The sequence below is a fragment of the Desmodus rotundus genome, chromosome 6, assembly GCF_022682495.2.
Source record: "Desmodus rotundus isolate HL8 chromosome 6, HLdesRot8A.1, whole genome shotgun sequence".
Lineage (NCBI taxonomy): Eukaryota > Metazoa > Chordata > Mammalia > Chiroptera > Phyllostomidae > Desmodus > Desmodus rotundus.
In genome coordinates, this window is record NC_071392.1 from 40,276,352 (window position 1) to 40,291,945 (window position 15,594).

The 15,594-nt window shown below is 34.6% G+C and overlaps 1 protein-coding gene across 1 annotated transcript in view; it reads left to right on the forward strand.

The window, feature by feature from the left end:
- The first annotated feature begins 1,532 nt into the window (after positions 1–1,532).
- Positions 1,533–15,594, forward strand: part of LOC123479572 (cadherin-related family member 4) — a 111,536-nt gene continuing 97,474 nt past the window's right edge. The window contains exons 1-3 of the mRNA XM_045194144.2: positions 1,533–1,598; positions 2,552–2,719; positions 9,391–9,561. Coding sequence (XP_045050079.2) covers positions 1,544–1,598; positions 2,552–2,719; positions 9,391–9,561 — 394 coding nt within the window. The 5' untranslated portion in view covers positions 1,533–1,543. The remainder of the gene's footprint in view (positions 1,599–2,551; positions 2,720–9,390; positions 9,562–15,594) is intronic.

A 15,594-nucleotide genomic window follows, 5' to 3' on the forward strand; every position in this document is an offset into this window, starting at 1 on the left:
TTATAAAGTATTTTAGAGAGAGAGGAAGCGTTGCAGGTGGACCCAGGTAACCAGGTTCTTGGTGATTGTGAACAATGAATTGAACAGAACACACAGAGAATTTATAGCAGAAAGCGAGAGAGCAGATTTCTTAAGCAGTAGTATACCCCACACAACGTGGGAGGTGGCCAACTCCAGGCAGAGATTGCCCCTCAGTGGCTAGAGGGATTCTGTTCTGTAGGGCAGATATTTCCTGGGTAGTTATGGCAGGACTTTATTGTGCATGTGCAAGTAATTATGTTACTTTTAAGCTATTGCACATGCGGTCTCCCATGATTTTCCTTGATTGGCAACCAGGGCAGGAGTTCCCACAGTTTTAATTTGATAATGGTACTATAATGAAGCAGGGGTCATGTAACATCTTCTGTGCAGGTGCAGTCCTGATTCACCGTGATTCGCTTTTCCAGAAAGCAGGGACAACTGGTCTTAGCACATTGTTTCTGTTCTATATCGATGTCTTTTGACTTAGCCCTGGGTTGTCCCCGGAGTTTCCTCCCTCCTATCTCCTTCCTCAGAAGGAAGCGGGGAGGGGGGAGAAATATCAATATGTGGAACATTGATCAGTTGCCTCCCATCTGTGCCCCGACCGAGGACGAACACACCGCTCAGGTACACGCCCTAACCAGGAATCCAACCCAGGACCTTTTGTTTAACAGGCATTGCTCCACCCAACTGAGCCACACCATCCAGGGCTCTTTTAAATCTATTTTAATTTATGTTTATATTTTGTGAGCATATAATATAATATACTATGTCCCATATAAATAATTTATAAAGATATGACTGGACATATATTGGGAGATACCCACTAAAACTGTTTTACTAATAAAATGCTGTTATCAAAAGACTTTGTGTTTTCAAGCTTTATTTATAAAATTCACTTCCTCCTTGAAGGTTTCTCTCTTTTCCATTTTCGGAAGTGTCTCTTCCCTCTCTTTAAATTTCACGTGATTTTTACTGAAACCTATTACTCTCTATGCTGGATGTAGTCGTTTTTATCTATCCATTATCTTCGCTAGGTTATAAACTACCTAAGAATGGCTCTCACTCACCTTGGAAGCTCCTTAGTCTTTAACAAAGTAGTGAATGCTTAGTTAGTGGCACTCAGAAATATGTATTGACTGAATCATCTTAGGGTTGCAAGTCTCATATTAAAAATAACTCTTTATCCTGTTACAGCACCTTTTGTTAGGTAAACAAGAATTAAAGAGTAAATCACTTAGACTGCCAAAAGTTCTCCATAGGATACCCCACATCAACTAAATACTTATCCTTTAAATTGATCTTATATAATGATCTTGGCTTTGCTGATAATCTTCTCACCAAATTACCAGCAACAGATACTGAAATATGACCTACGTGCATAATCATTCAATAAACAGAATGATGTGATTGGGTTTAGTGTTGAGTAACACTTTATTGACCCGTTGGCTTAATTTTAATGAATATTGAATTGGTATATATAGCCACAGCCAAGCATTTGGTGGCGGGCATTGCTGTGGACATGAGGAAAGCTGGTCTAGCCATGAACATCTTTAGGATTTTATTGATATGCACAGGTTTGTTTAACTTATGATTTTCCTTTGTTTTTAAGCAACTTAAGTTTACCTGGTAATTAAAGAATTTGAATTCCTGCTGAGGTACTTTTAACTCATTGAATATTATTTTCTAATTCTGACTTAGTCTCTTCATGCTTGCACGCATGTATTTAAATACAGAAAAAAAAACCTCATCACTAAATCTTGGATTATTTCAAACAGTGTTTTACTTATGGTAATTTATTTTTCTTTAGGGTCTTCTGAAGTAATTTACAATATACAAATTATTATATAACAAAATTCCTATGAAATATTATTTATTGATATAGGGCTATTTTTAAACATTGGGTTTTTTAATATTATTTATATTTCTTGTTAGTCAAACTGCATGCTCTAGGAGTGAGTTACAGGATATAGTTATTTCTGTTTTTTTGCTTTAGAGGCACAGCATAACACAATTTACAATGAGTCACAACTTAACCAAAAACAGAGCCTCCTTTTTTTCTAACAGAAAGAAAAGCAATGAAAATAAGTAAACAAATGCAGAAAGCATGTTTCACTCATTTCTTCCAGCTAGCATTTTAAGTTATAACACAACAAACTTTTACATGAAAAATATAATGTATGTGAACATGCAAAACAATTTGATTGAAATGATCAATAAACTAAAGTAAGAAATTAATGAAACTGGCTTTTAACCGAAATAGCCGTTCTTTATAGCTGTTCATGAAAGAATGAAATAAAGATGTAGGATGTCTGAGATCTCAATTTGTTCTGCACAACACAAAACATATAGAAATATTAGCTAAAGAAAAATTTTGACTTAATATTACATGAAAGTTCTTTCAAAATCACAATTTTATTTATAAATGTAATTTATAAAGACAAACACATGGCATAGTTATTGAGGAAGTTGTTAATTTTTATATTTTAATGTGGTTTTATTTAAAAGTCTCTCTGTGTTGCCTCTTCAGTATTTTTATTCACTGCAGCAGAAATTCAGATATTAATTAACCCAGTGAATTTGCCCGAAAACATGCTTCCCGGGACTCAGTTAAGTCGAGCTTATGATAAGGACATAGCTGGAAAAGCAGATGCCTACCGCTTTCTGAATAAAACTAAGGATTTTATCATTGATGCAAGTAAATAAATTTTAACATTTTAATTTTTGTTTTCTGCTTATTACTTTTAAGATTCAGGCTTTAAAGAAAATTATTTAATTAAACCTAACTGTTATATTTTATTTCTGGGTTAAAACCTGTCGAGCATAGTCACATAAACAATTTTTAAAGGAGCTTCCCATTACTTCCCTGCTCCACCTTCTTGATATCCCAATGTTGCCACAAATATTTCTTGAAAAAAGAAAAAAATTATGTGTTAATTTGGCATGAGAGTCACCCCATTCTTTTTAGGAAAAAAAAGTTTTTTTAATAATAGGAAAAAAGTTCCAGAATATATTCTTTTGTTCTAATTTCAAAAAGAGGAATGAATTAATGATAATATAATACACTTTTTAAGAGTTGAGCTACTGTATAATAAAACTGAGCGTTCCTGGTACTTGAATATGGACCACGTACACAAGGAAAGGAAATAATGCACTTTATAAGCACTGTATTATAAAGTGAAAAATGTGATGTCTTAAAAAAAACTATTTAAAATTGGCACCATTGCAAAAAATTGGACTGAAAATGATTAATAAACTAAAGTAAGAAAGTAATGAAACTGGCCGAGGGAATTGAAATCTTCATGGAAAGGAAGGATAAATAAGCCAGTTCAGGCAGGGAATACGTGCTGTGTTTTGTGCTCTCCACAGAACCCTGTGCCTAACCAGGTGGTTTGCACGGCAGGTGTCCAGTAGGTTAGAAGAAAATGTGCAACAGCAAATCATTACGCTAAGTAAAGTAAGCCAGTCAGGGAAAGATAAATATCATATGGTCTCACTTACATGTGGAATCTAATGAACAAAATACACTGACGAACAGTAGAAAGCAGAGTCATGGGGACATGGAACAGACTGACAGCTGTCGGGGGTGGTGGCCAGGTGTGTCTGGATGAAGGAAGGTGAAGCATTTAGACAAGGATCCTGTATACAAAACCCATGGATACAGACAACAGTGCGGTGATGGCCATAGGGAAGGGGGGCGGGCAGACAGGGTTAGGAGGACAGAGGCAAAGGAGGAAACATGGGAACAACTTTAATAACGTAAAGAATAAAAATAAAGTCTAAAAAAATCCAAAAAAATCTTTGTTTTTATAATCAATCCAACCAAGGCCAGTTACAAGTACAAATATGTTTCTAAATTCTCCTAAAATAGACTCCACCTTTTTTCTCACCAGGATGCTTTTTACTCAGGTTATGATTTGTAAAATGAACTTGATGTTAATTTTAAACTAAGACCTGCGATAGCATAACCTTTGTCCACATTTTAGATAGCTATCATAATGTGTAGGTACTCATTTGTGTGCTATGGTCAAGAAATGCTAAAATATTGTCCAACATAATTTTTATAAATTATAAAATGGTTTTAGGAACAAGAATAGACTTTTTTTGGTCTCTCTTGTTGCCCAGTGTTACTTCATTTAAACAAGAGATTTATGGTTCAGCACAGTCCCAGTCTGAGAACAAGGCCAACCCCTTGCCTCAGAAGTCCACTCTACACTCTGTTAACTCATCTTCCTCTCCATAACTAGGAATGTACCTTAAAACCTCAAATTCTAAATATCTGGACAATCCTAGGCCCTCTGTTGCCTCACAAGAAGGGTCAAGATACGGGAGGCCTTCCTTTAGTGGGAGAGTTTCTGATTCCTTGCGGTCCACCTCCTCACGCTTTCTCATTGCCTGCTGTTTGGACCTAAAGCATTTTTTTTTCTATTTGACCTTTCCTGGGGGTGATACCATAGACCTTGGCCTGAATCCCAGAAGAAACCCCCATCCACTTTGCACATCTTTTCCTTAGTAATGTGGAAATATCTGAATCTAATTATATGAAGAATATGAGACCACTTAAATCCCTGTTTCTCATATACTTGTTATGCCTGGTAATCGCCTAAGATGAAATCTCCTGCAAATATGTATTTATCGTCTTTTCTATTCTCATCCCCATACTACACCAAGCTTCCTCTCCCATAACCTAATCTCACATTCTTCTTGCATTCTCATATCTTTCAATTATGAGAATCCCCATTATGTAGCAAATACACGAACAAGTAAATAAATAAATCTCTTATATTCTTAACCTTTTTTGTGACACTTCCCACTTCTTGCTTTAACTAAAATTTGTTGTCATATGGGGCAACCACAGCATGCCTCGAGCTGATGTTACTCACTCACCCACGTATCGCATGTCTCTGGATCAGGAAGTGGGAAGTCATCATTCTTCAGACTCCCCAGGCTGATTCCAGATCGTTACTCTGATCCTTTTTAGAAAGTCCCTTGCTCATTTTGAGAGTATCTGGCTCCTTACAAAACATACTAATCACTCCCTCGCTAGCTCTGGAGACTTGAATGTATCATTCACAGTGTTTCTCCCTATCTCAGTTCTGCCACCATGCCTTAGGTTACCTCAGTATTCACATTATGGCCCATCCAGCATGTTCAACCCCTGCATCTTCCCTAGTGTAAGCTCTGCGCCTACATCCCTCTGACTTCAAAATCTACTTCCATCTACACACTCCCATGGCTGTAGCCAGAACCTCATCAGCACCTGGAACAATTCTTCTTCCCTACTATTAATCTCAGACATCTCACTCCTATACTTTTTTCAGCTTTTTATTCCATTTTCCCTACTATGTTGTTTTGTTGATAACACGAAGGCTGAAAATCCACTGATGCATTTCTTTTGTATAATTCTCCTCTTCTCTTTACTTTCTTATCTAGTATTATGATCCATGTATCAACCCTTCCTTGACAATATTCTCAGATGACTTGCCTTGTTATTCTTCTATAAATTTTACCTAGGAAAACTCCTAGGTAAAATTCACCAGCATGGAAAAAAAAATCTAATAGTTTATGTTTCCTGTTATACCTGGCTGATGAGTTTTGTTAGAGAAAACCACAAAAACCAGTACATTAGCACTAAATTTCACTTGGCCCAATATACTTTCTGGTACTCCTTCAAAATTTCTCCAGTTAGATCTCCTTTTCCTTTGCCAACTTGGCTATTTTAAACTTTCTCCAATTTCATTTCAAATCTCCTACTCACCTAAAATTTCTTCTCTTGTCAATTGAACTTAACTCACATATTTGAGAAAAATAATGTAAGCATTCAGGTGAAAATTTCCCTCTGCTATTACTTATAGACAGTTGGTACTTTGTAATCTACCTGTTCTTTCTGCTGTTTTGTCACAAAGAAAGATGTCTGCTTTCTTTTATCTACTTCCATTTCCTCCAACTTTGTTCTGAGTTCCGTATTCTTCCCCTCGTCAGCGATCTTGCTGAACAACTTTTACTCTTCCTAAGATTATATTTTTTCTTCTTTCCTGCTGGTTCCCTTCCATTAAGTTTTAAGTAGCCTTTTAAGGCTTTCCTATGCTAATAAGACCCACTATTGATTGACATCCCTCTTCTTTTATTGTCTTCCTTTTGACATTTTAATCTCATTTGTTACTAGCCAAACATCTTTAAAGAATTCTCTGCACCACTTTTTCTACTCCTGGGCCTTCCATTTATTCTCAAACAAAGGTTAGTTGTGGATAGTGACAGATGACACCACCAAGACATCTCACCATAAATAGCCATCTTCTTTATTGGTAAATACGATACCATGTTTCAGATGTTATCCCACATAATCTCTCTTTAACATTAGAAAATTTAGCAACATTCCACACTTTTGAATCATTCTCATCCTCCGATTCCTATGAAACTACATTCTGGCAGGTTTCCCCATCTCCACCCTCCAGTCTTTGGCCTCCTCCTGTAGTCCTACTCCTTCGGTTCCTCTTTGATCTTTTTTGTGACATGTGTTTTTTTCTCTATTCTGTCTATGTTTGCATTTTTCAGGGCTCTTTAGGTCTTCTCTTCACACTCTGCACATTCTACCTGAGCAATCTCAGCTATCCCTTAATTATAATTACAACATATATTCTGATGATCCCAAATACATAAACAGAGCACGGACACTGTGACTAAACTCCAAAATTCCTAAAAATATTCACCATTATATTCAATTGAATTATTCAAATCTGGACTGGTCATTTTGTCCCAGAATCTGCTTCTACTCTAACCTTTATGTGATTAACATAAAGCCACTCTCCTGTATGCAGCCAATCACAAAGGCAGGGAATCCTTAACCTCACTAATTATCATCTACTATTGTGCAGGACATCACAAACAGCATCACGTGTGGCAAATTTCCTGTTACATTTCCTTCAAAAAACTGTGTGATGGACATACTTACTGACTCCTTTTGTCACACCTTCCCCCTCTGATCAATCACCAAGTCCCATGAATATTAAAGCTTGAGGTATTTACCTCATCATATGAACACTATCTGAAGTTACTTTCCCAATACTTCTCCTCTAGATTTTTACACCTACCTCCTCCTCATTGATCTCCTTGCTTCCTGAATTCTTCCACAATTTTCCCTTCACTGACTTGATAATTTTATTAAAGTACAAATGGGATCATGTCACTATAATTCTTTGATACTTATATCACTTTTCTATCTATTATCTATTTATCTATCTATCATCTATCTACTATCTATCATGGACCACTCTCATACCACTTATATCTCTTTGATAGATTCCTAATTTCCTCAAAGTAAAATCCAAACTCTTTAAACTGACACAGCAGTATCTGGAAAATGTAGCTCCTTTTTATCTTTCCAGACTCAAAAGATGTCACTCTCCATAAAATGTCATATATTTCAGTCAAAATTTACATCTCCTAATGCATAAACCCTCTTCTGTCTGTGGGTCTTTGCACAATCAGGTCTTTTTTCTCCTCTACTCTTCTGCATCTAATCAACTCCTTCACATTTATCTGGCATTAGTTCAGAAATACTTCCCTCTGGGAAGCAATTTCAGCATCCATCCTGCTTCCAACATTAGGTAAATTGCTCTTCTTATGTATTTTTAAGTCATCCTTTAGTGATTTTATTTCTCTGGTTATATCTCTTGGGCAAAAGGACTATGTCTGATTCATTTTTCTAAGTCTTGATTATGTATCTGTATGCATGTTCCTACACTAAAAGATCCTTGGTTGTATTTCTAATTCTCCAAACTCTTCAAATCTGCATGCCCCATATATCAGTTTTCTGGAGCTGCATAACAAACCACTCCGAAACAGAGCTGCTTAAAACAACACTGAGTTTTATTTTTCCTAGTTTTGTTGGTTTGGATTACTATTTTTCCTGCTTGACTTTTTTTTCCACTTCGGTTTTGCTTGGGTTCACTCATAAGGCTGAATCTAAAAGTTTGTTCATGTCTATTGCAAAGGAAAGTCCATATTAACTTCTGAAACCTAGTTTGTTAACTTCTAGCGCTTCAATGAATCTAACTGATTCAATTGAAATACAAGTTGTTTAATGCATCATCAATACTTACACTGGTACTCTTCCTACTTTGTATGCTTGACTTGCTTAGGATAGCGGGGCCAGGAGAGACTCACAGGATCACTCAATCAAGTTTTAGTCACATTAATCTGGCTGGAGGAGACCTATTAGCAAACATTATAATAAACAGCCACCCAGTGGCTGAACCTATTAATATTCTCTCGTGGTTTGACCCAACACCACACTTTGAGGTTGTTTATTGTTCTGCTTGAAAAGGGGTATATAAGCTCCACTTAAATTTGAAAAAGTTCAACATTGGTTTGTTCTCATTTCTTTTCATGATTTTACTTGACTAATCACTCCATACAATTTTTTAAAATGCAGCAAAAAATTAAATGAATTTTTTTACAGAGAAAATGTTTAGTCTGTATTAAATCCATTACCTAAGATTGGTTAGTATATATATTTTAAAAGGAGTTATCTATGGATAATAGTGACTTTCCCATAATTAAGGATAATCTTTGAGCTCTCTGCTTTTGTGACTCAGAGCCTTCTAAGAAGATACAAAATATTTTAAAAAGATATTCTTTGTTAGAAATTGATGAGTGTCTTTAAAAATACTCAAATTTCATGGAATTAATCTTGCCCACAATGATAATAATACAACAAAATATTGTTTTTATTAGTATCTTTGTTTTTCTTCCCTTTTCCTATACTTTTGATTCTTGTCTTGATTTAAAATATTTAATTATTTTACACCCAGGTCTTGAGCTAGTCCAGCAAGGAGGTGATTGCTTTTAAAGTAAGGAGCATATAAAATAACCTTTGTGGGGGCAGCATGCCTCCTTCAATAACAGACATCTTTGTGATAAAGTTTCCCTGGGTGCCAGCTCACAATTATACCAAACCTACTTTATGATTTTAGGTAAACTCATAATAACTGACAAAATTCAATTTAAACAAACAATTGTTTTTCTCTGTTAATAAAATGTAGGCATGTATTGTGATCACAACATGATCTCTGTCACTCACGGTCTCTGTAATCTTTGGAAGTGGTTTTCAGTGACAATGTTTGAAAGCAAACTACAGTTTAATAAAAATATAAGTCTAAATAGTAACATTAAAAAAATAAGTCAACTATCAGTGTTTTGTGTTATTTTCATATTTTAAGTCTTTTCTTTGTGAGATAGCAAAAAATAAAAATGGGTAATTCTAAAAATTATAGATTATAGATGGGTAATTTTAGAATCTCAAAGACTCATAAAGTATGTTTCTATATATTTATGTGAATTATAATTCATGGATTTTCTCTTAACTAGGTTCTGGGATAATCACTTCTACCAAAAGTTTTAATTATGAAACTGATCCCAGAAGGTTTTTATTGATAGTGGATACTGGGGGGCTAGCGAGACACGTTTTGATCATTAATATCATTGATGTTCCGGAACCTCCAGACTGTGCGGCTGATCCCCAGTTTTCTTTAGGCACAGGTATGGTGCATTATTTTCTTATGGTTTACTTCTAACAGCTCTTTATAATGAAGAGAGCAGGAACATTTTTCCAGCTGGAGATGCTAGTGACTTTTTAGTATGAGTATACTGTTTATTTATATAAATACACAAAAATATGTGCAAATATTCATGTATACAAGAAAACATATAATCTCTCTATTGAACTGTTTGGAAAAATGTATTTGCCAGGTAGAAGTTCTTTCTCCACATTTAAGAGGTTAGAGAGCAAATAAGCTAAAAACGGTAATACAGATTCTTCTAAAGACTTGTAAAAAAAGGTGAGGCAGGAGAGAAAAAAATAAATAAAAGTCTTTGATAACAATACATAAATTTAAATCTTTACTTATGAAAATGTCACAAAGAGCAATTGATTTTAATACCTTTAAGGTTCCAAGGGTATTTTCATACTATAAAAGTAAATAATATGTGTGTGTTTGTATATGGGGGTTGACCAAGTCCAAGACATAATGGAAGATTTCTCTAAAGAACTGGCAATACTTTAGGTCCAAACTCTTTTCTGAGTAAATAAGCAAAAAGTGAAGGAACAGTGTTTTGGGGTGTCCAACCTGTGACCCACGGACTGCATGTGTCCCAGGATGGCTGTGAATGTGGCCCAAGAAAAAATCATAAATTTACTTAAAACATTAGATTTTTTTGTGATTATGTGTCACAATATGTTTAACATGTGGCCTAAGACAATTCTTCTTCTAGTGTGGCCCAGAGCCCCAAAATGTTGGACACTTCTGGTGAAGGAATTGTATGTACGAGTGCCTTGAGGCAGGACAGAACAGGGTCAGAAGAATGGAAAGTGTACTGTGACTGAAAAGGAGGTATCACTAACTAATATTATTCAGAATGATTGTTGAAAGGTAAATGGGTGGTTTAAGAATGTTGGTCTTTGCCCTGAGAGTATGGTAATCCTTTTAAATATTTTAAGCTGGTAAGTGTTTTAAATAGAACCACCTGGTTAACTGTAGAGAAAGGTTTGAAGGGAACAAACATAGAAGAGGTATCAACAGATTTTATAAATGGCTGTACAATAAATATGTTGGGATGAAGGCAAAAAGGCAAAATCAGGAATATTGTTTATGTAGTACTTATATAACAATATAGGAGACAAATTTATATAAATTTTTCTTTACAAAATTAAAAAATATAATAGTAGGAACATTTGGTTAAAAATTTTATAATAGAGGTCTCCTAATGAAAAAAAAAATAAATTTGTTCTTTTGAGGGAAATAAATTTCTTTTATTGGGTGGGAGGATTAAATGACTCAATATCAGTGAATAATTTTTCTTGCTTGGCTAATAAATGAGCCACTCAGAATCTTATTTTGGTTGTAGCCTAATATTGATTTATTTTTGTGAAAAAATCAGTTATTGTTGAATATTTTGTGTTTTTAAAAATTTTTTTCTGACCATTGTTTCCCTGCTAAATAGAAATATTGTGAGGAGTGCTTAGTTTTATAATTCTGTTGTCTATCATATTCCTTTATCACAGCTATAGTGACTTTGTACAGTAAACACAATGTTTTGCCACATAATTCAATAACCAAATAATCTACACTCCACATACCTTAAAAGTGCAGGATTCAAAGTTCATGTTTTTCTTCTTATTTAGCCAAGATAGGTAAGCATGGTAATAAGTAATACATGGCACTCATAATGTGGTTATGACCGGATTACTGTAACTCATAGTATATGAAGTTAGGAGAGCACCACATATGGTCTCTATCCTTATTACCAAATTGCCAGCCTGGTAAGAACGCAGCAGTAGTCAATATGTAAATAATTGTGTGTGTGTGCTTCCTGTTACACTTTATAAACACTGAAATTTGAATTCCATACGTTTCACATGTCACAAAATATTATTTATTTTGACTTTTTTTGTTTTACGACTTGTAAATGTAAAGACTATTCTTAGCTTGTAGACCCTATAGAAACAGGCAGCAGTCTAGATTTGGCTCATGGATGGTAGTTTGAAGACCTATAGAATAGAGAGAAGACTAATTATCAGGTTGTTTCAGGAACTGAGGAAAAGAATGGCATAGTTGTGCCTGGGTTGGTTATGGAGGTAAAGATAAAAAAATAGAATGGAGATATTCAGATAGTAAATGAATCTGGTATTAAATTAATATAAAATAAGCATGGAGGACTTTGAGGTTTCTGATTTACATAACTGGTTTGGAGTTCCTTAGTTAAAATAGAAAAATCTAGAAATAGACCAAATTTGGAGAGAAAAATGATGAGATCACTTTGGAACATCTCATTTTTCATGTGTCTTTGATATATCAAAGGAGAGTTGAAGTAAGTAGTTGAGCTCAGAGGGCTTGCCTAGGGCTGTAAATGTCTTGTAACTAAAACCATGGATTTGGATGAGATTATTCAACTAAACAGTAGAGAATTAGAAGAACGAAGGGCATGTAGCCAAACCTTGAGGAACTCCTACGCTCAATGATGTGAGGAAGAAACTCAGCCTGCCAAGGGGGATAAGGAGCAGCAAAAGTGGTGATGGAAAAAGAGAGTTATGCCCTGAATGACAACGGAAGAGTGTTAAAAGAGAGTGCCAGTGGTTAGTAGACTTGAATTCCATAACCAAGTAAGACGACGTATTAAAATGTCCATTGCATTTTGTTCGTGATATGGGGATAATGATAACTAATGAGCTTACTGAGAACTAATTTATTGGTGTTACAGGGGTAGAAGCCAGAATGCAGCAGATTGAGAAAGGAGATTGTGAAAATAAAAGCCATTTTTTAAAAGAAATTTGTATGCCAAACTGGAGAGAAGGCAGTGGCAAAACTATATTGAATTAAGAGTTATGTCTGATATATTTGGTTTAAAGGGAGACTTTTGGGTAATTTTACAAACAAAGGGGAGAATACATTTGACTGGGTGGTTGAAGACACATGAAAGAGAAAGTAGGAGAGAGATGGGATCAAAGTTTAGGTGAAATCAATTAACCAAGCATTTGTTAATCTCACCTATCACATAAAAATTTATATACCAATCTTTACACATTCAATTCATTTTTATATTTAGCAAGTTCAAAATGCCTTGAAAGTTTAAGCTTTCTCGTTTCAGATGGTACTTTGTAATCTCTGAAAAAGTGCTAGTGAATTTTTAGGGTTCCTGTTTATTTGAGTGTGTGCCTGAAAGAAATATTCTCTGTCATTCCAATTAAAATATAGTATTTTTGAGAGCATGCATTATTATCTTTTGATTTGAGAAGTCATCAATATAATCTATAATTTTTATAAAATACATAAAAGAAAATTTAAAATTATTTTGAAATTGGATCCTATAAACTAAAACAAATTTTTCATTTAATTAAACTGTCATATTAATTACCTTTTAAATTGCTTATAAAAATAAAGTAGGATTTTTCTATATGCATCTGTGTTATATTGTGCTGAAATATCATATTCATTTTCTTAAATCATGTGAAAGGGATACTGATTACATTCAGAAATATCATGTTTATTATGTTGATGCAAAAGTATTACTTTTTTCTAGCTTTGATCATTAAAGGCAGTGCTCTCTGATGGCCATGTGTGGCTCTTTTTCAAAGAAACACATGCGCACATACACATGTACACTTCTTCAATAACGATCTTGGCTATGCATGCGAATAAGTAACTAGAATACCTGCATAGATCTTTTGTTGGTTTGTGTGTCTTTTTCTCTTGATCAAGGAGTAATATCTAAGCAACCTCACCAAGCTGTCCTTGAGGTACAGCCCCTTCTGTGTCATACGGAGAACCCTTGAGTCCTTGTTTTCCATTCCTAGTGTTGGCTCTGTCTAGGACATGCGGCGGTAAAAGTGTGTGCACTCAAGGATGACAGAATAGGTTGGTGGCTAATGGAGACAGCAGGTTATTAAGTTGTTGTTTAAGATTTGAAAAGCAATCATAAGGGTTTTGTCTGACTTGAGGACTTAATGGATGTCCAGGAACATTGCCAAGTTTGATTTTCCCAGGCAATGTTTTAGAGGTACTCAGAAGTTTTAGAAAACATCCTATAGATTTGGAATGATTTTTTTTGTTTGTTTTCTTTCTTTCTTTCTTTTTTTTTTGTGCCAAGAAGAAAAAGCAAGAGTCAACTGTGTAAATGCCCAAGACAAATAAGATGGACTTAAGTATCAATTGGGTCTGACATCATGGAGGAAGCCTTTGATGACTTTTTGGGAGAAGCTTCAGTATTTGTAGTGGGGGCAGAACTTCTAATGGAGTGGACTAAATACTTAATGGGAGGTAAAGAAATATAAAAGAAAAAAAAAAACTCCAGCCTTGAAGGACATGAGAGAGACAGGGCCATAGTTAAAATGTGCTCCGGGTTAGAGTGTTCTTGCTGCTTCTCCTTTTCCTTCTCCTCCTCTTGTCCTTCTTCTGCTGCTGCTGCTTCTTTAGTGGAAGTGCTAACAGAAAGTTGACAGTCGTCAGGAGAGATAAAGTTAGAGTCAAGTTCGTGAGAAAGTGGACAGGGATCATCATTAGTGAATTTCTCTCTTTTCACTATGAAAGGAGGAAAAAAGGTGCAAATTAGTGGGGTTGTAGATCTTATGGGAAAAGGTGAGCTATCATTAGTTTAATTGTTTCTATTTATTCTGTGCAGTAAGAAGAGAGGGAAGAAAGGGAAGAAAGAAAGAAGGGAGGGGGTAAGAGTTTGGGGGCAAAAAGACAAGCTTTGAAATAATTTATGTAGAAACTTGAATAAACAGAACAGAGACTTGCTTAAGAGCATTGTGGGTCCAATACACTTATTCTTCTATTAATTTTCTTTGCATTGAATTGTTGAGGCTTATGCTATGAAGTATCACTAAATCTGACATCTATTTAAATGGTAAACAATGTAAAACAATTTAAACTCAATTTTCAGATTATTTGAGACAAAAATAAGTTATAGATGCCAGTGTATTTCTAGCACACAATTTACTTCATTTATCATTCTATTTAAAAATATTTATCTTAAAATTACTTTACTTTTATTATTTATTTGCTACTAAGAAAAAAATTGGGGCACATGAAAATTGAGGCACTTGATTTTTTTAACCTATGTATCACCCAAACATGGTACTTTCAATATAATAAAAGTTTTCGACATAATGAAACTTTATATATATATATATATATATATATATATATATATATATATATATATATAGCCTACGTATCTCCCAAACATGATACTTTTGACATAGTAGAAGAATAAGTCAAAATATCAAATTGTTGACACTTTGGCAGCAATTTTACATTAATCTGAGGCCTGTAGTGCTTTCTCTTTCCTTTTCCCCACAGCTTTTCTGTGTTAGCCTTGCATAACACAAGGGTGGATGGAAACTTAAGAGGCTGTTTACTAGGATTTGCTGAATTTGTTTCTTTTCTTTAAAAAAAGAAACAACTTTATTATGAAATTAGGTCACATTCTATCTTCAAGTTACACTGAGGGCAGGCTTTTGTGTAATTATATTTCTTCTTATTTCTGTATTTTTTTTTGAGAAAATATTGGGAGACCTGCTCCTAGGCAGTGACCACTGTCTTTACTATGTTATTGTCTTCACCTACCTCTTAATCTCCTGGTCACTCACTTTAATTATAATTGTATTAGAAAAACAAAGATCAATTAAATATAGTTGGGCAACATATTAAAATTTAAATTTAGTATAACATATAAGTTTGGTGCTAAATGTATGTAAGGAATAGAAAATTTTAAAATGTCTTATTACCCAACTTGAGTTAAACTCTCAAATTCATACTGTATGGACTGTAATAAAGCAGAGAGAGAGAAACACCAGAAACACAAATAGAACAATTGACCTGAGTCTTCGTTGGCATCACCCCTTTTGTGTTGTTTGTAGTTTGAGTATTTTAAACCCATGGTCAAGGTTATGGGAAGATGTTAGAAGGGATGTAAGAGTTGGAAGTCAATCAGTTGTCTGCAAATATATTTCTAAGAAAGAGCTCCTCCATGCATGGCTTGGTCAGGTCTAGAAACTGGAGTACCAGAAATCTT